General features: G+C 46.9%; 1 protein-coding gene across 1 annotated transcript in view; it reads left to right on the forward strand.

Moving 5' to 3' along the window:
* mgaa (MAX dimerization protein MGA a) overlaps positions 1 to 21291 on the forward strand; it is a 79454-nt gene that overhangs the window by 181 nt on the left and 57982 nt on the right. The window contains exon 2 of the mRNA XM_034159572.1: positions 17381 to 18543. Coding sequence (XP_034015463.1) covers positions 17456 to 18543 — 1088 coding nt within the window. The 5' untranslated portion in view covers positions 17381 to 17455. The remainder of the gene's footprint in view (positions 1 to 17380; positions 18544 to 21291) is intronic.

The raw sequence follows: 21291 nt of genomic DNA on the forward strand, positions 1-21291 counted from the left end.
CGATTAAAGAGCCACCTTCAGGTTTAGGACGCCATTACTGTGATAAGCCTCGGGCCTACTCATGCGAGCTAGCTGCACTGTTCATAATTAATGTATCACAGCATAGTCAGACATCCTAGAGTACAACAAATTCGATTTTATGATTGAGTTTTTGTGTTGTGTGTTATATATAGTTAGTGTTTTGACCCGGTGACACTTGCACAACACTGGCAAATAACATTCAGCCTGACGATAAGGCAGATATTACTGATAATAAATCGTTGTAGGGAACTTACTGTTTATTTTCACACATTGAAAGTGGACACCAAGTCACTAGACAGAGATTTAGAATTATATACAGCTTCTGATGGCCCTGTGTCAGTTTTCCATTGTTCTGTAGTGAACAAGGTCACGTTGGATGATTGCTAGCTAGCCACATAGTCACGAATGAGGCCCAGAGTAACTGAATCTTAGTCCAACTACGCACCATTTTTTTCTTTAGCCTTGCATTTGGCATGTCTCACTCTTATTGGACATAGTTGATGATGCAGATGATAATGTCTGACTCAACACTGCTGGAGCATGTATTTAGCACAAACGAACAAGGGCTGGTGAACGAATGAAGAAAAGAGCATAGCGGAGTCTGATCTTGTTGGTGAGGTTGTTTTTGACTTGTTCACAGGTGAATAAGAAAGGATTTTTCAGTTGTGTGTAGCCTAGCTACTTGTTCTGCATTGAAACAGGAAGTCAGGTGCTGATAGAAGGTGACGGTGAAGGTGGGAATGAGTGAATATTAATCACAAAGCTAGCTCAATAAAACACTAATAAAAGCCAAGCAAATGGAATATGGCGGAAATAATTGTTTTCATTCACTGAAACTATTTATTCACTAAGACTTACTTTGTTTGAGACAATACACTTGTTCTAGCCTGTGGAAAGGTTGACAAATGTACTGAACATGTTTGGTAGTTGGTGTTTAGGATTCACATTATTTGACATAATGGCCAACAACTTTTGTTGTTATACATGCTGCAGAGTGATAAAGTAAAACTGATTCAGCTTGTTGCCACTTGCCATTCAATTCAGTTTATTTATATAGCACCAAATCACCTAGTCGGTTTCCCTAAGGTGCTTCACATGAATAAGGTTACCTTATCCACATGCTGAGCCAGCACATTGGCAATAGTGATAATTAAAAACACCCTCAGGTATTATGATTATTGGAAGAAACCTCAAACAGACCAGACTCGGTGGGGTGACCATCTGATTTGGCCATGATAATATCAAAGGAATAAAACAAAGTACAATAGAGAACTGTCACACATACAAAGACAGAAATACTACATCTAACCAACCATACACATACAGATTTGAGTGGTCTCAGCAACCAATGGCTCAAAAGATGGCCAAATGGTGAAGAGCACAGTCTTGGTAAATGGAATACAATGGGCAAGTAGGTGATCAATGCCAGATCGGTCATTGAAGGAACATTCCATATGATTTTGTCCATATGATGCTTCCATAAATCCTCAGTATGCTGTAGATTTCAGCACTTCCCCTGTAGATCTCACATGTCCTGGTCCTGGAAGGATCTTAGATGACCAGATTGATGGACAGAAAGATCTGTGAAGCTCCAGCGTGCGGTTACAGTGTACAACACAGGAAATCCCAGATGCCTTTCACCAATGGTCAGCATCTTCATTAGCAGCTTGACCTCAGATAGAGAGCAAAGTGGATATCAGTCAGCCAGAATGAACAGTTCGCATAGTAATACCATCTTACAGCAATGACCTAAGAAACAATGGGTGCATCCATCCGTTTTTATACCTGCTTATTCCAATCAAGGGTCACGGTGGGGGCTGGAGCCTATTCCAGAAGTCATGGGGCGTGAGGCACCCTGGACAGGATCCATCCGTTTTTATACCTGCTTATTCCAATCAAGGGTCACGGTGGGGGCTGGAGCCTATTCCAGAAGTCATGGGGCGTGAGGCACCCTGGACAGGATGGCAGTCTATTGCAAGGCCACATACAGACAGACAAACACATTCACACCCACACACACAGCTACAGTCAATTTAAAGTTGCCAGTTTATCAAAGTTGCATGTCTTTGAATCAAATCAATTTCATTTATATAGCGCCAAATCACAACAAACAGTTGCCCCAAGGCACTTTATATTGTAAGGCAAAAGCCATACAATAATTGAATGTGGGAGGAATTCAAAGCGACAAGGAGATGCCGGGAAGGTGAAAAGAAATGTGACCAAGGCTAAGCAAGAGGGATATAGTGACTGTACATGAAGTTGAACACTAAGGAAGACGAAAGGGACTTGTACCAGTTGGCCAGATAGAGGGACCAAGCTGGAAAGGTTGTGCAGCAGGTTAGGTTGATAAAGGCTGCAGTTGGAAATTAACAGTGTGTTGTGAAGGTGGAAAGAGTATTTTGAGGATATGATGAATGAAGAAAAAGAGGTAGAGAAGGCTGGATGATATGACGCAAGTAAATCAGGAAATGCAGCCGATTAGTGAGCATAAAGTGAGGATAGTTGTGAAGAGGATGAAGAGTGGAAAAGCAGATGGTGCAGATGACATACAAGTGGAGATATGGAAATGTTTAGGGGAGATGGCAGTGGAGTTGTCGTAGTGATGTCTGTCTGTCTGTCCATCCCAAAAGGGTGTAAGTGTTCTGAAATCAACTCCTCTCACATTTTTAGGAAGAATTTCATGAAACTTGGTACAACTCCTTGTTATAGATTGGTAATACGCATATTATCATATTGTTTGAGTTGAGCCCATTTTGACAGCATTGTGGCCCTTGAACAACAACTCTAGACTCTGCCCGTTTCATGAGTGGGTGCCTGCATTCTGAAATCCACTCCTCTCACATTTTTAGGAAGAATTTTAGGAAACTTAGTAAAATTTCTTGTTATAGGTTGGTAATACGCATTGTATAATATTGTACAAGATTGACACATTTTGGCAGAGTTACGGCCCTTGATGAACAAACCTAGACACTGCCAGTTTCATGAATTGGTGTCTGCATTCTGAAATCAACTATCACATACCTTGTTATCAAAATGTAACAAGCACTTGCACCAATGCAGTATTTGCCAGCAGGGGACATTGTGCTCTCAGAGCACTCTTGTTATCTAGGTTGTTTCATAAAATATAGGAAAGTGAGAGGACTGAGGAGTGGAGAAGAAGTTTAATGGTATAGATTTTTAAGAATAAGGGTGATGTTGAGTAGCTACTGCAGAGTCATAAGGTTGATCAGCCATAGTGTGAAGTTATGAGAGAGTAGTGGAAACTAGTTTTAGAAAAGAGATCTGTGGGCAGCTATATGGTTTCATGCTGAGAAAGAGCACTACAGATGCAATGTTTGCACTGAGAGTGTTGATGTACAAGTATGCAGAAGGAGTTACATTCTGTGTTTGTGGATTTGGATTGGTACCAAGGCAAGTGTTGTGGTACTGTGTGAGGAAGTCTGCAGTGTCAGAAGTATGTGAGGGTGGTGTAGGATATGTACAAGGACAGTGTAACAGCAGTGAGATGTGCAGTAGGAATCACATTCTTTTAAGGTAGAGGTGGGATTCCATCAAGGATAAGCTCTGTGCCCTTTCTTGTTTGGAATGGTGATGGACAGGTTGATAGACAAAATCAGACAAGAGTCTCCATGGACTATTTTGTTTTCAGATGACATTGTGATCTGTAGTGAGAGTAGAGAGCAGGTTGAGACTAGCCTGGAAAGGTGGAGATATACAGACTACACATATGAATGAGAGTAGAGGTGGTGAAGGTCAGCCATCAAAAGTAATGGACAGTGGGGTAGAGAGGCAAAGAAGAGACTGCAGGCAGTGTGGGGAAAGGCAGGAGTGATTTGTGACAGAATGGTATCTGAAAGAGTGAAAGGGAAAGTTTACAAGACAGTAGTGAGATGAGTTATGTTGTATGGCTTAGAGTCACTGCTGCTAACAAAAATACAGGAGGCAGAGCTGGAGGTGGTAGAACTAAAAATGCTGTGATTTTTCTTTGGGAGTGATGAGGATGGACAGGGTTAGTAATGAACATATCAGAGTGACAGGATTCAGAATTCCACTTCAGAAAATTCATTTATTAATTCATTTTCTGCCACTTATCCAGGGCCAGGTCGTGGTGGTAGTAGGCCAAGCAGCTCCTTGCAGACTTCCCTATTCTCGGTCAAGTCCTCTAACTCATCTTGGTGCATCCTGAGGCATTCCCAAGCTTGCCAGCGTGCACATACACCAGGAAATATGTATGATCCCTCCAGTGTGTCCGGGGTCTTCCCAGGGGCCTCTTCCCAGTTGGTCCCTGGAAAGCCTCCCTAGGGAGACGACCACTGCATATCCTCATCAGATACCCAAATCACCTTACCTGGTTCTTTTCAAAGAAGCAGCAGCTCTACTCAGAGTTCCTCCTAGATATAGTTGAGCTTCTTACCCTGTCCAGTAGTGTAATGCCAGATACCCAATGGAGGAATCTCATTTCCACCGCTTGTATTTGTGTGCGCCAGCCAGGTCAGATGGGAGCCCAAGAACAGGGGGAATGTTCCTCTCCCTGCCCCCATTCTTCCATCATGGGCTTTCATGCTCCAGACAGTCACTCTCCTAAGGTGTCTGATTCTCTGAGCTGCATCAGTGCTGGTTCAATTCTTCACCCATTGCCCACAGGATTGCAGGGCATTGTGTGCAATGGTGGACACACTGCAGTATGGCTTAGACCACATGCCATCAGTTGACAAGGTTGTTAGTAGCCTGGTTGTGGTGCCAGTTAATGCTGGCTGACCAGAGGCCCGTTGCCACAACCTCAGTGTAGGGTCACTCATGAGTTCCTCACCAAGAGCTCAGACTGGTCATTTGGGGAACTCCCTCTCTCACCTTGCCCTTGCACTTTCATAGTCTCCAGGATGCTGGTGTGGACGCTGACACACAGAGCCTGAGTGATGCTTCGTTCCGGACTTTTACTTACATCTCAAGAGAGCTTGTCAAGTTGATATCCACCCTGACCATGGCCCAGCGCCAGGTGTGGTTAGTTCAATTTCCCTTGTCTGAGGCATGCAGGGGATCACTACGTACCCTGCCTGTTGTCTTAGGCCAGGATTTCAGTCCTGCGGCCCAACAGACCCTTGAGCGTGCTGTTCAGGCTAACTGGTCTCGCCAGGAATTACCTGAATTACAACGCACTCCCAGGTGTCAACCTAAGCATGCAGGTGCCTTCCACCCTGCTAACGGATGTGCTCCCTGGGATTGGAGTCTACTACGTCAGCCCTCCCAGCAGTCCACCTTTTGGCCACCACTGGTGGACCTCCCAGAAATGACCAGTAGGACAGACAGGCCGTCACGCTCGCCCCCTCAAAATCATCTCAGGGTCGCAGTAGTTGGGTCTGACACCCGGTATGAGGTCATCGGTCATTTTTCCCAGACACAGCTTCCCCAGTGGTGGGAGTTTGTCTCAGATCGCTGGATGCTTTCTGCATTGGTCAGGGGCTACAATATTCCGTTCAGTCGTTGTCCCCCCCAAGTTCATTGGTGTAAAAGCAGTTACAGACCCAGAGGTCTCTTGCTGTCCAGCCGGAAAGTCTCGAGCTCCTGAAGAAAGGAGCCATAGAGTGAGTCCACAGTTCAGATCACCCACAAGGGTTCTATTCAGTTTATTTTGTAGTTCCAAAAAAGGATGGTGGCTTTTGTCCTATCCTTGACCCCAGAAAATTAAATCCATGTGTTTCGCGTGTTCTGCACAATGGATGTTCTCCAGCCAATTTGGCCAGGATGCTTATTTCCACATCCCGGTGTCAGTTCACCACAGGCAGTTCCTGTGGTTTGCCTTCAACGGACAGACATATCAGTTCAGAGTCCTCCCCTTTGGGCTCTCACTCACTCCCCGTATGTTCATCAGTTGCAAGGCAGCAGCACCCTCTCCTTTGCAACCTTATGGGATATGGATTCTTCTGTACCTATACGACTGGCTTATGTGTGCTTTGAGCTGCTTTGAGCTGGCAGCAAGCACTTGACAACACTCAGATCCTACTGCATCACATGTAGCAGCTAGGGCTCACTGTGATTTTTGCAAAGAGCTCCTTGACCCCACACCAACAGGTGTTTTTTTTTTTTGTTTTGTTTTTTTAACCATTGAGGTCGACTCACTGGTGATGACAGCTCACCCACCCCCCTACAAAGGATGGACGATATTCTCACTCTGGTCTGCCGTATTCGCAGTAATGCATGACTGACTTACGGTCTACTCCTCCAGCTGATTGGGGAAACTGACTGCAGTGTCAGCAGTTGTACCTCTGGAACTCCTGTCTTTGCACCCCTACAAATTTGGCTCAACAGCCTGGGCCTCGACACCACGTTGTATCACAACAGGACTGTGCATCTTCCAGCCCAGTCCCTTCAACACCTTCGCCCCTGGGGAGACAGGGACTTCTTAACACGTGGTGTTCCTCTGGCCTCTCTGCCTTCCCGCCAGGAGATCATTGTAACAGATGCCTCGTTTTCAGGCTGGGCCGCAGTGTGCAACCGCAGAATGGTCAGGGGAGTCTTGAGCCCTTGGGAGAAGGCTCAGCACATGGATGTGCTAAACCTGCGGGCTGTCCGCCTACCTCTGAGGTATTTTTCCACAGAGAGGAAACGTGCTTGTGTGGTCAGACAATGGATCAACAATCTACCATATACACCAGGGGTGGGCAACTTGTTCCAGAAAGGGCCAAGAGGGTGCAGGTCTTCTTTGCAGCCACTGACTCCACCAGGTGATTTCACTGATTAATATCACTTTGAGCACATTGAATCAGTTAATCAGTGAAATCACCTGGTGGAGTAACTGACTGCAAAGAAAACCTGCACCCTCTTGGCCCTTTCTGGAACAAGTTGCACACCCCTGATATGCACCATCAAGGGGGCACCAGGTCTGCTAGTTCCCTGAGAGAAGCCCAGAAGCTTCTCCAGTGGGCATTGCCTCACTTGAAGAGTCCTAGAGCTGTGCATCTGCTGGGCATGCAGAACTATGCCGCCGATTTGCTTTCGCAACAGAAACCATCACTGGCCGAGTGGCAACTGAGGATGTGGTTCTAATAATCTGGGAATGGTATGGCAAGGCCAAAGTCGATATGCTTGCCTCGAATGCCACAACACACTATTGCCTCACTATCACCTTAGCTGTGTTTGCCCCACAATTTGGTGCAGACACTAATTTGTTTGCCCCACAATCTACTGCAGAGACTAATCCTATTCTTTTTGTGCCCTGTTCCTACACTTAGACATTACGCTGAATTGACTGCTGAGTTCCACAGAACTGATGCTCTGTTTGTCTGCCATGGGGGCAAAGGAAGGGCTGTGCCTTGTCCAAGCAAAGACTGTCATACTGGATTGTCGATACTGCGTTGCAAGCTTACAGCAATGGCAACCATCATCCTCCTCCAATAGGATGTCATTCACCCCAGGGCATATCCACTTCCTGGGCTGCCCTGACAGATGTTCCACTGACCGAAGTCTGTGCTGCAGCAATGTGGGCTTCCTGCTTGTGACCTTGTTTGTCAGTTTTTAAAAAAATACACCATTTACGTGGGGAGTGACTATTTGCCCGACTGCTGTCTGTCTCTGCCTGGTGTGAGGGGCTCTGCACTCCCCTCACACCGGGCAAGTCACAGCTCCATTCCCGGCCACACTGACAAACAGTCTCTGAAAGAAGATCCTCTCAGCAGAAGTCCACCCTTTCTTCTGTGTTTTGCTCAGACTCGCACCGAGTGTTTCACTTTTTAATTTTCGCTTTTTTGAGCAACACACTGCCGCCCTTCCCCCTGGTGCGCACCTCTGTCTGTGTTTACAATCAGGCAGCTAACATTACCTAGCTCTGCATCATAGATGAAGTAGGCGAAGCCTGCACTGAACTTTTCCTTCTGTTTAAAAGGACCAAGTCGGCTTTTTTGTTTTATTTTTTGCGGAATAGCCCTTCAAGCCAAAAACAGTGGCAACAAAGCACCATAGCTATGGCCTGTGTAGGACGCAGAGCGATTCAAGGTACCCACAAAGGATTGCATGGAAGGAGTAAACTTTATCCCATCTTTGAAACCACTGAGAAGTACAAGCGGTGGACTCAAGTCGTGCTTGTGGTTGACCAAATTTCTCCCACAAACTTGTCAAGAAGGACAAATACATCTATTCCAAGCACTTTGTTGGTGAAGCTGGGCCAATTATTGAGCATCTGGAGTTCCGGACCTTATTCCAGCCACGTTTCTCTCTAAGCAAGTAAGTCATGTTTCCCACGGGGCAGATGCTACATGTTTAAAAGAGTGACTATTATTTTGGCATTTTCTCTGAAGTTATCAGTGGTATAGTGCTTGTAGCGGTAGACATGGCATCAATTAGTGTGCCTGAATCACGCGTGCTTCATATGCAAATAGCCGTAATGTTGTTTTTACAGACATGAATGAAACTGCAGTATTTTTGCCCACGGTTATCATACCCTCCAAATCTCATACCGGCCCATGCCTAAATTTTACAAGTTAAAAAAAACCAAAAAAACAGAAAGCCTTATCCCGTCACTGTTTCAGCAAAATGTCAAGACTTTGGCCCGACCATGGTCGGGTGAATAGTCTATTTGTGCCTTATTCAGCCAACGAACGGGTGAATACACATTTTGACACAGCTTTGTGTCCCCGGCCGCCACGCGAATAGACTCCACCCTGTATGTGCACTTTAAGTTGAGTGTTCATCGACATTGTGCAGAGTGGATTTATCAGTGTGGCTTTTATGGAAAAGCTGCACTCTAGAGCACAGTTTTTCACAGGCTGTGTTGTGTGGGCCGCTGAAGAGGAGGTACTGCTGGCCCACCACCACAAGATGGCGCCCTGCTTGAAGTGCGGGCTTCAAGCACGAGAGGGCGTCGGAGCGACCAGGAGTGACAGCTGTCACTCATCATCCATACCAGCTGTCACTCATCCACTACTCATCACCACCATCATAAAGGCCGGACTGCAACTCCACCTCCCCGCCGAGAAATCAACTACCAATCAGGTCATTTTCTCTGCTGACTTAAAATTCGAGTATTAGTCTGATCTCTTTTTGCAGCCGTTTTCCTGGGACGGATACCCTGTCTGTGGAGTTGGCGTTTGGTGTGGATTGCCACGGCTTCGCCTCACACCCCACCCAGATAAGTGGTTATCTCAGGAGCTGCACGAGTGTGTGATTGGAGGTGGAGGTTCTCCCTCCTTTACTGAATACAGACTGTGGGATTACTGAGTGTGCGACCTCACACTCATCTGGACTGTTTCTGTTCTCTGCCAGCAGTACCGGGTCTGACTGCTGAAGACAGCGGCCACCTAGGGCGCAGGGCTTGGCGGCTCCGGTGTTCTTCAGCTCCGTTGGCGGTGGAAGCTGTGTGGATCTGGCTTATCTCTCGCCAGGCGTCTTCTATCGTCGAGCCTGCCCACACGTCACCTGGTGTATGATTGACAGTCACTGTATTGTTATTGTCTGTACATCGTTGTGTGATTTACAACATTAAATTGTTACTTTTTGGCTTATCCATTGTCCGTTCATTAACGCCCCCTGTTGTGGGTCCGTGTCACGACACTTTCACAACAGGATTTCTCGGCCAGCGTCATGGATCCCGAGGGGCGTCAACCATCGCTTGAACAGCCAATGGAAGAGCGAGGTGCACAGGCGCCAGCAGGAGGCGTGTTGGGTGAGCTACAGCACATCATAACCGCCTTTACCGCTCGGTTGGACTTAATTACCGAGCAGAGCAGTGTTCTCAATCGTAGGATGGAGGCTCTCACCGCCCAGGTGGAAGCGCGTGCTCAGGGCGCTGCTGTAGCACCTCCTCCTGCTGACCGTGTGCCATAAACAGACATTCCGCTGGTCGTTCAACGAACCCCCCCACCTTCCCCTGAAGCATACATAAGTCCTCCGGAGCTGTACGGAGGCTGTGTGGAGACGTGCGTGGACTTCTTGATGCAGTGCTTGCTCGTCTTTTCACAGCGTTCCGTCATGTACGCAGCAGACGCCAGCCGGGTGGTTTATGTGATCAATTTGCTTCGAGGAGAGGCACGCGCCTGGGCTACGGCGCTTTGGGAGCAGAATTCACGGCTCCTAACGGTTTATACTGAGTTTGTGAGGGAGTTCCGACAGGTGTTCGACCACCCTCATAGAGGCGAGACCGCTTCAAGTGTGCTGCTGTCGATACGGCAGGGGCGTCGGAACGCAGCGAAGTATGCAGTCGACTTCCGCATCGCAGCAGCGCGAGCCGGCTGGAATGCTGTTGCGCTCCGCACCGCCTTTGTAAACGGACTGTCTCTGGTCCTTAAGGAGCACCTGGTGGCGAAGGACGAGCCGCGGGATTTAGATGGGCTTATCGATCTGGTTATACGGTTAGACAACCGATTAACGGAACACCGACAGGAACGAGACGAGGGGCGTGGCCAGGCACAAGCCATCCCTCTTCCTCCCGGGTCCGAAAGGAAGCCGACTTCCCCACGCTCCGCTGCCAGGGCTCCCCACGTGACAACAGCTCCCCCTGCTGACGTTGCTATGGAAACAAGCAGGGCCAAAAAACGATCAGATCAGAGACAAAGGAGGCTGATCCGTGGAGAGTGTTTTCTCTGCAGCTCTACCGAGCACATACAGAGAGAATGCCCCAAACGGTCAAAACAACAGCACTCGTCCTTAGAGACTGGGCTAAGGGTGGGTCACAACACCCACGTGGGGAAACCCCGACGATCTGCACGAATCCCAGTCACGATCCTGAGTGGGGATCTAACCCTTCACGCCCCAGCACTGGTGGACACGGGGTCGGAGGGGAATCTGCTGGATAGCAGATGGGCAAAGGAGGTTGGGCTCCCTTTAGTGGCCTTACCGTCACCATTGTCTGTGCGGGCGCTAGATGGCACCCTTCTTCCACTAATCACACACCAGACACAGCCAGTGACATTGGTAGTGTCTGGGAATCACAAGGAGGAGATTGTGTTTTATGCTACACCTTCTACCTCCTGAGTGATTTTGGGTTTTCCATGGGTGTTAAAACACAATCCCCGGATTGATTGGCCGTCTGGGGTTGTGGTTCAGTGGAGCGAAACCTGCCACCGGGAGTGTTTAGGATCCTCGGTTCCACCCGGTGTGACTGCTAAGGAGGAGGTTTCAGTCCTCCCCAATCTGATGGCGGTGCCTGCCGAGTACCACGACCTTGCTGACGTCTTCAGCAAGGATCTGGCACTCACGCCGCCCCCGCACCATCCGTACGATTGTGCCATTGATTTGATACCGGGCGCTGAGTACCCGTCCAGCAGGCTGTACAACCTCTCACGTCCGGAACGCGAATCAATGGAGACCTACATCCGGGACTCGTTAGCTGCCGGGATGATCCGGAACTCCACCTCCCCGATGGGTGCTGGTTTCTTTTTTGTGGGCAAGAAGGACAGCGGACTCCGTCCATGCATTGATTACAGAGGGCTGAACGAGATCACGGTTCGCAACCGATACCCGTTACCTCTGTTGGATTCAGTGTTCACGCCCCTGCATGGAGCCCAAATTTTCACGAAATTGGATCTTAGGAATGCTTATCACCTGGTTTGGATCCGGGAGGGAGACGAGTGGAAGACGGCATTTAACACCCCGTTAGGTCACTTTGAGTACCTGGTTATGCCGTTCGGCCTCACCAATGCGCCCGCGACGTTCCAAGCATTGGTTAATGACGTCTTGCGGGACTTCCTGCATCGGTTTGTCTTCGTATATCTAGACAATATACTCATCTTTTCTCCGGATCCTGAGACCCATGTCAAGCATGTACGTCAGGTCCTACAGCGGTTGTTGGAGAACCGGCTGTTTGTGAAGGGCGAGAAGTGTGAGTTCCACCGCACTTCTTTGTCCTTCTTGGGGTTCATCATCTCCTCCAACTCCGTCGCCCCTGATCCGGCCAAGGTTGCGGCGGTGAGAGATTGGCCCCAACCAACGAACCGTAGGAAACTACAACAGTTCCTCGGTTTTGCAAATTTCTACCGGAGGTTCATCAAGGGCTACAGTCAGGTAGTTAGCCCCCTGACAGCCCTGACCTCCACAAAAGTCCCCTTCACCTGGTCGGATCGGTGCGAAGCCGCGTTTAGGGAGTTGAAACGCCGGTTCTCGACTGCACCGGTTCTGGTGCAGCCCGATCCCAAGCGCCAGTTTGTTGTTGAAGTGGATGCCTCTGACTCAGGGATAGGAGTCGTGCTGTCCCAGAGCGGGGAGTCCGACAAGGTTCTCCATCCATGTGCCTACTTTTCCCGCAGGTTGACCCCAGCTGAACGGAACTATGACGTCGGCAATCGGGAACTTCTTGCGGTGAAGGAGGCTCTTGAGGAGTGGAGACACCTGTTGGAGGGAGCATCGGTACCATTTACGGTTTTCACGGACCATCGGAACCTGGAGTACATCCGGACCGCGAAGCGTCTGAACCCCAGGCAAGCCCGCTGGTCGCTGTTCTTCGGGCGTTTTGACTTCCGGATCACCTACCGCCCCGGGACAAAGAACCAACGATCTGAAGCCCTGTCCCGGGTGCACGAAGAGGAGGTCAAGACCAAGCTGTCAGACCCCCCTGAAACCATCATCCCCGAGTCCACTGTCGTGGCCGCCCTTACCTGGGACGTGGAGAAGACCGTCCGGGGGGCCCTGACACGGAGCCCGGACCCGGGGACAGGTCCGAAGGACAAACTGTATGTCCCACCAGAGGCCAGGGCTGCGGTCCTTGACTTCTGTCACGGTTCCAAGCTCTCCTGTCACCCAGGGGTGCGAAGGACCGTGGCAGTCGTCCGGCAGCGCTTCTGGTGGGCGTCTATGGAAGCCGACGTCCGGGAGTATGTCCAGGCCTGCACCACCTGTGCCAGGGGCAAAGCCGGCCATCACAAGGCCCAAGGCCTCCTCCAGCCTCTGCCTGTGCCTCGTCGCCCCTGGTCTCATATCGGCCTGGACTTTGTCACGGGCCTCCCGCCGTCCCAAGGCAACACCACCATCTTAACGATAGTGGACCAGTTCTCCAAGGCGGCCCACTTCGTGGCCCTCCCGAAGCTCCCGACGGCCCAGGAGACTGCAGACCTCCTGGTCCACCACGTCGTGCGTCTGCATGGGATTCCATCAGACATTGTCTTGGATCGTGGTCCTCAGTTCTCCTCCCAGGTCTGGAGGAGTTTCTGCAGGGAACTGGGGGCCACCGTCAGTCTCTCGTCTGGGTACCACCCCCAGACGAACGGGCAGGCAGAGCGGACTAACCAGGAACTGGAGCAGGCCCTCCGCTGCGTGACCTCCACGCACCCGACGGCCTGGAGTGACCATCTGGCCTGGATCGAGTACGCTCATAATAGCCAAGTCTCATCTGCCACCGGCCTCCCCCCGTTTGAGGTGTGTTTGGGGTACCAGCCCCCATTGTTTCCACTGGTGGAGGGAGAGGTCGGGGTGCCCTCGGTCCAGGCCCATCTGAGGAAGTGCCGTCGGGTGTGGCGTACCGCCCGCTCTGCCCTGCTCAGAGCCCGGACGAGGGCTAAGGCCCATGCAGACCGCCGGCGTTCCCCAGCCCCTGCATACCAGCCCGGGCAGGAGGTCTGGCTATCCACTAAGGACATCCCCCTGCAGGTGGAATCCCACAAACTAAAGGACAGGTACATCGGACCATTTCCCATACTCAAAGTCCTCAGTCCGGCCGCAGTGAAGCTGAAGCTGCCAGCTTCACTGCGGATACACCCCGTGTTTCATGTGTCAAGACTCAAGCCCTGCCATACCTCACCACTGTGTGCCCCGGGACCAGCGCCGCCTCCTGCCCGGATCATTGACGGGGAGCCCGCGTGGACGGTACGCCGGCTCCTGGACGTCCGTCGAAAGGGCCGGGGGTTCCAGTATCTGGTGGACTGGGAGGGTTATGGCTCCGAAGAGCGCTCCTGGGTGAAGAGGAGCTTCATCCTGGACCCGGCCCTCCTGGCCGACTTCTACACCCGTCACCCGGACAAGAGGAGGTACTGCTGGCCCACCACCACAAGATGGCGCCCTGCTTGAAGTGCGGGCTTCAAGCACGAGAGGGCGTCGGAGCGACCAGGAGTGACAGCTGTCACTCATCATCCGTACCAGCTGTCACTCATCCACTACCACCACCATAAAGGCCGGACTGCAACTCCACCTCCCCGCCGAGAAATCAACTACCAATCAGGTAATTTTCTCTGCTGACTTAAAATTCGAGTATTAGTCTGATCTCTTTTTGCAGCCGTTTTCCTGGGACAGATACCCTGTCTGTGGAGTTGGCGTTTGGTGTGGACTGCGACGGCTTCGCCTCACACCCCACCCAGATAAGTGGTTATCTCAGGAGCTGCATGAGTGTGTGATTGGAGGTGGAGGTTCTCCCTCCTTTACTGAATACAGACTGTGGGATTACTGAGTGTGCGACCTCACACTCATCTGGACTGTCTCTGTTCTCTGCCAGCAGTACCGGGTCTGACTGCTGAAGACAGCGGCCACCTGGGGCGCAGGGCTTGGCGGCTCCGGTGTTCTTCAGCTCCGTTGGCGGTGGAAGCTGTGTGGATCCGATAGAAGACGCCTGCCTGCGATAGAAGACGCCTGGCTTATCTCTCGCCAGGCGTCTTCTATTGTCGAGCCTGCCCACACGTCACCTGGTGTATGATTGACAGTCACTGTATTGTTATTGTCTGTACATCGTTGTGTGATTCACAACATTAAATTGTTACTTTTTGGCTTATCCATTGTCCGTTCATTAACGCCCCCTGTTGTGGGTCCGTGTCACGACACTTTCACAACAGCTGTGCTCCTGTGTTCATGTGCAGCCTGACTGACTGAGGATTACACTGACTGCCTGCACTTATGGTCCAGTGTCAGGGGAGTGCCGAGCTGAGCTCCTGACACTGGGAAAGATCCAAAACCTTAAAGATGTGAAAAAATAAATAATTATCCAGGAAAACAGAAAGGGATACAAAGTTTGACAATCTGTCTGATGGCCCAGCGACATTGTGCCATTGCTTAGGGAGAGCCCTGGACTGATGATGTTGTTTAAAAACGCAGAAGTACTCAGTTAATCACCAGCGTAATCAACAAAATACTCAATTACTAAAATAATCGATAGCTGCAGCCCTACACACAACCCTGATCATTGTGCAGACATTGGCTGTGATATTGCTGTTTTTTTTTTTTTTTCCTGAGTTCATATCCCAAGCTCCCGTCACTCCGATCATGTTACAGTGGATGATCTGCTGTTGGTGCTGCAAAAAATGCCATAGTCTTTGTGCGCCCGTCGGGCGGTCATGGGGTGCTCTGTGAGGTGTTTTTTCATGGCCTGTTGTGGTTTTTGTGGATCTTCCGGGTATGGCGACTCTCCTTTGGAAATCGGGTGCAGCTTCATATTTCACGGCGACCATTGCTTTCATAGCGATTTGTGATAGGATACCAAGGTCGTTGTGGCAGCTGAGTGCCTCTTTGGTGTCATGTGACATTTGATGTGATTTCATGACCGCACAAGGACCGCTGTACAGACTCCGTCCCTGTGTAATGAGGGTTTAAACAGTGTAGAAAACACTTGGGCTGTTGGAAGTGGTGTCAAAATATTCTTTCCATTGAAAGAATGAAAAAACAATTATTTGTTTTGTATAATGCCTAAAATAGATCTTTGTCATTTGATATGTTATTAATTTATAAACGAGAGAAAGGAACTTACATTTTGGTGTGTGTCACTGGTCCTTTGATGTCAACAGGTTCCAAACAGTCCAACACAAATTTTAATTCTGAGTCCAATCCAGAATTGTTCTCTTTCAGCTTGCAAAAACAGTCCAATAGTTCAAAAACAATCCTGACGGTGTAGTCCGTAGCTGATGCCGTGCGTTGTGTACAGACTGTCATCTGCTTTTCTCAGGCCAGCAAAAAATCGCAACAAATGTTTTGAGCTCTTCATCCAACAGTGGTTCCTCTTCACCTATAGACCTACCAGCGAATACTATGAACGCCTCCAGATGGCTTACGTGTACTGGATTTGTTGTGTTAGAAGAATGAGCAGCTCCCACCATGTTTGTATTTAAGCTAAGTGCTGTCACTGCCAGTCTGAGCATGCACAGTTGTCACAGTATGCAATAGCATGAATTGTATAGCACCAAAATTGCACGCTAAATAGCACTATTGCACGGTAAGTGGAACACAATGGTACGAATAATCTATGTCACGTGACATACAAACACCAATGAAATGACAAGAATCTATTCAGGTGTTATATAATTAGCTATTTATAGTAAAGTTTATGTTTAAACTGTAAAACATAAAGCCTCAGGAGCATTTCTTTGTCAGAAGGGTTTAATCATGAAATGGTAGGCATCATGACTAATTTGTATTTATATATCGGTATTGTAATTTTTTTTTTTTTTTTTTTTTACTCCCTAATGTCAGTATTAGCACACACACACACACACACACACACACACACACACACACACACACACACACAAGAAATCCATGTCAGTCAGGCTCTAGTTTTTAACCCAAATGTTGCTGAATGATGTATTTGTCTATATGTGGTCCTGTGATAGACTGGCATCCTGTCTAGGGTGTACCTCACCTCTTGCCCTATGTCTGCTGGGATAGCACCCCCCCATGACCCTTGATTGGAGCAAGTGGGTATAGAAAACGAATGAATGTTGCTCAATGAATTGAATACTGTGTTGTCCAAGTAGTAATGATGATATTACTAGTAGCAGTTGTTAAATTTAATTGTTGGCTTTCGGGAGATTCTAAAGGCATTAATTGCTCTGGAATTTTTCAAAAACTGTTTCATTGTTCCATAGTCTGTATTAAAAAGATATGACTGTGTAGGCAAATATTAGACAAGGTGAATGTAAAAATAAGAACACAATTAAACAATAGCTAGAACATGTGGCTGGGAATGGCACCAAAACCTTTCATCGGTTCTGTAAGTTTGTGATACTTACTCAAAATGCTACTTTGGAACTTTTTAAAATTTATTTTGGAGTGTGAATTGGATAGAAGATGTCATAAGTTGTGCTAAATGTGTACTGAATATGTCAACAACTGATTCAAAACAAATGCTGCGAATATTCCCTTCATTTAGTGTTGAATTGTTTGTTTTGTTGTTCATTTAGTGTTGAATTGTTAAAACTGAAGTGAATGAACTAGGATTGCACTGTTTTTGATTTTTCATGTGCAGTGGCTGCAGTCAGCACATGGTCTGTACATGCACAAGCACACACCTTGCATGTAATAAAATCCTGTTGTCAAATTGTATCAGAATTCAGTTGTGGTTATTCATCACTCAAATTTTCAGACGTTAAATAAGAGTGTGATATATTAACCTTGTTTTGATGTATCTGGAGTGATATGCAATGGCCATATGTTCATGAAAGTGAATTATTTTGTTTTTCAGGATGTTGACTTGAACCATCGTACACATGTCTAAAACGTGGGACCATCCTGTTCTTTTGAGTTCTGTGACCTGTTCATGGCTTCTAAAAAGAAGCAGAAAGGCATGGTGTTTCATGAGGAAGGGGTGCATACCCCTAAAGCAGCACCTGCAGTTGGTCATAGACTTGCATGCTTTTCTTCCCAAAACCCAGGGAAGGCATGTGTAGGTGGGATGGAACAAGGATCCACTGTGACCTCTGTCGATGCAGATATGTTCAGTAAATCCAACATGTGTCTATCAAACGAAGTTAACAAGTTGTCTGGACTTCCTGCTGCAAAACATTCTGTTCCATCATTCAGCTTGTCACCTGAGAGCTTCTCCAATGGCATCAAAGTGACACTGGACAACAACAGTATGTGGAATGAGTTCTTCAGGTGCAAAACTGAGATGATCCTTACTAAACAAGGCAGTAGGATGTTCCCCTACTGCCGTTTTCGCATTTCCGGCTTTGAGCCATCTAAGAAGTATTTTTTGATTATGGATGTTCAGCCTGTAGACAATAGTCATTACAAGTGGACTGGGCATGGTTGGCAAGTTGCTGGAAAGGCAAAAGGCCATGTGAAGAGTCCACCGTTTTTTCATCCAGCGTCTCCTTCGCTGGGTCACAACTGGATGAGCAATCCAATTTCTTTTTACAAGCTGAAGCTCACTAATAACATGTCAGATCAAGAGGGGAACACTATGTTACATCCCATGCAGCGTTATTTGCCACGGCTACATGTGATCCAAACTGAAGAAACTGCAACAGATTTAAAGTTAAATGGTCCTGGTGTTGTAACATTCACTTTCCCTCAGACTGAATTTATGGCAGTTACTGCTTATCAGAACTCACGGTTTGCTCAGTTGAAAGTCGACTATAATCCCTTTGCAAAGGGACTCATGGAAGACTCTTCTAGTTCATGGGCCATGAAGCTAAAATTGAGCAACAAAAGTGTTTGCACGGTTGAAGCCACAACAAAGGAGCAACACCCTGTGAAGAAGAGCTTAAAGTCTTTGCTCTCAAATTACAAGCCTCGGAGTTCAAAAACAGAAGATCAGAAATATCTGACACCAGATGGCCTTCTGCAAAATTCCTTGACAAAACAAGAACAGCCAACTGTCAAGGCCACTGGGGAAAGTTCATGGTAAGACTTCTCCTTACTGAGTGGAGAAACATTATGTCAGATATTTGTATGACATGGTTTTCCAAAAATTGAAGAAAGGTATTTTCAGATTGACAATTGGAGTAGTTTAGAGAATTTAACTTTTTTGTTTTCACACAGTCTGTTGTTTTGTGGCTATAACTTGGTGGTGTGTTGGTATTACACCCCTACAAACAAAAACCTAGGGAAGTATGTAGGAATCACTATCCATTCATTACTAATTTTGAGAAGAATGTCAGTTTTAGTCATAATTTAGTTATCTGAATTACTAAACATAAGATTTCAGTGAACCAAATCTACATAAGTTAATTCTGATTAAAACTAACATTTTAGCCAAGACTAAAGGGACAAAATGGATTGTATTTATATAGCGCTTTTCCATCTGCATCAGATGTTCAAATTGCTTTACAATTATGCCTCACATTCACACAAACACACCGATGTCAGGACATGGCAGCACCCTGGCATGACTAAATATGACTATGACTAAATATGCTGTCAAATTTAACACTGCCCACCTGTCTCAGTGAACCTAATAAGTACAACTTCACCTCATCACTTTAGTCAATTTCAGTTCATCTTCATACAGTGGTACCACACATCTCAATTTGTGCATGAATGGAAATAATTCCAGCCCAACATGTTTAAAGGAGAGGGCATTTGGCTTTTAAAAAAAACTAATATATATATGGTTACGGAGAAACTGGGGAGAGGTGACATTTGCCTTTTGGTATCCTTATGTATTTTGGATGAACGCTGCGAAAATTTAAAGTTGATGGGACAAATATTTTTGGAAAAATTAGAGATATTAGCTAACAACAGTGAACGATGGATGTTGTGCTGCAATACACCATGGGAGTTTGGGATTTGGGGGTTTTAAATGTTGTTGTGGTTCATGTTAGTTTAACAGTGTTGTTAGTGTTATTGATTTATTGTGATTTGTAGTTCAGTTGGTTTAGTCAGTTTAGTTAAGTATCATGTTGCCATTACTAGGGCTGAAACAATTAATTAACTCAAATAAATCTAATACAAAAATGTTTGAGGAAAATTCTGTGCCTCGAACCTCCGTTTAACATTGTATTACATATGCCAGGCCTGTATGTGGCACTGTAACGTCCCCAGAAAAAAAAAACAGAAGAAGAGCATGCGCATAAGCCATGTAAGAGTTAATCAATGTAGCACCAAAAGCTACAGCTTTCCAATGAGACACGCAGAGTAAAGTAAAGCCATTTAAGAGAAAGACGGTCCATGCTAATCTTCTAAAATAGACTTACTGTGCATTTAAAGTGAAGCAGTGTGTTTATGTATTTTTAAAAACACATTGCTTCATCAGCTGGCTGCTCTTTGCTCTGTGTGGGGAGTGACTATTGACCTAGCGGCCGGGTACCCACAGTCGAAGTTTGCTATTCGCCCGGCAGCCGGGTGCTGTCTCTCTCTGCCCGGTGTGAGGGGCTCAGGACTCCTCTCACACCTGGCGAGTCACAGCTCCGTCCCCGGTCATGTTGACAAACAGCCTCTGAAAGAAGATCCTCTCGGCAGAAGTCCACTCTTTCTTCTGTGTTTTGCTTAGACTCACACTGAGTGTTTCGCTTCTTAATTTTTTTTTTTTTTTTTTTGCAACACACAACGCTTCACAAACCCTGTAACTTAAATAAGTAAACAGTGACTGCGAGGCTTGCATGTTCAACCTCCAGCTGAAATGCATCTGCCAGCTGAAATGCATCTGCTGAATCACAGACAAAGAGGGATAAAAAAATATTCACGCAGGGTCCTAGTCCACCAACTTAAAAAAAAAAAACACAAAAAAACTTAAAAATTGTTAAATTTTACAAGTTGGGGGGAAAACAAAAAAACAGCCACATCCCATCGCCATTCCAGCAAAATGTCAAGACTTTGGACCGACCATGGTCAGGCAAATACAACCCCCATTCCAATGAAGTTGGGACGTTGTGTGAAATGTAAATAAAACAATACATTGATTTGCAAATACTCTTCAACCTATATTCATTTGAATACACCACAAAGACAAGATATTTAATGTTCAAACTGATAGGCTTTTTTTGTTTTTGTGCAAATATCTGCTCGTTTTGAAATGGATGCCTGCAACACATTTCAAAAAAGCTGGGACAGGGGCAACAAAAGACTGGGAAAGTTGATGAATGCTCAAGGAACACCTGTTTGGAACATTCCACAGGTGAACAGGTTCATTTCAAACAGGTGAGTGTCATGATTGAGTATAAAAGGAGCATCCAAAAAGGCTCAGCCGTTCACGAGCAAAGATGGGGCGAGGATCACCACTTTGTGAATAACTACGTGAAAAAAATAGTCCAACCGTTTAAGAACAATTATTCATTCATTACTAATTTTGACAAGAATGTCAGTTTTAGTCATAATTTAGTTATCTGAATTAGTAAACATAAGATTTCAGTCAACGTTCAATTGCAAGGAATTTAGGGATTCCATCATCTACAGTCCATAATATACAGGTGCTGGTCATATAATTAGAATATCATGAAAAAGTTGATTTATTTCAGTAATTCCATTCAAAACGTGAAATTTGTTTATTCATTCATTGCACACAGTCTGATATATTTCAAATGTTTTTCTTTTACTTTTGATGTTTCTGTGTAGGCTCTCAGTTGTCCAGGTGGTTTCCATAGTAGAGAAGCTTGAATCTTCGACTGGACTGGGTTGCTTGACGCGAGGACGTTTCGCTTCAAATCGCAGAAG

The sequence above is a fragment of the Thalassophryne amazonica genome, chromosome 19, assembly GCF_902500255.1.
Source record: "Thalassophryne amazonica chromosome 19, fThaAma1.1, whole genome shotgun sequence".
Taxonomy (NCBI): domain Eukaryota; kingdom Metazoa; phylum Chordata; class Actinopteri; order Batrachoidiformes; family Batrachoididae; genus Thalassophryne; species Thalassophryne amazonica.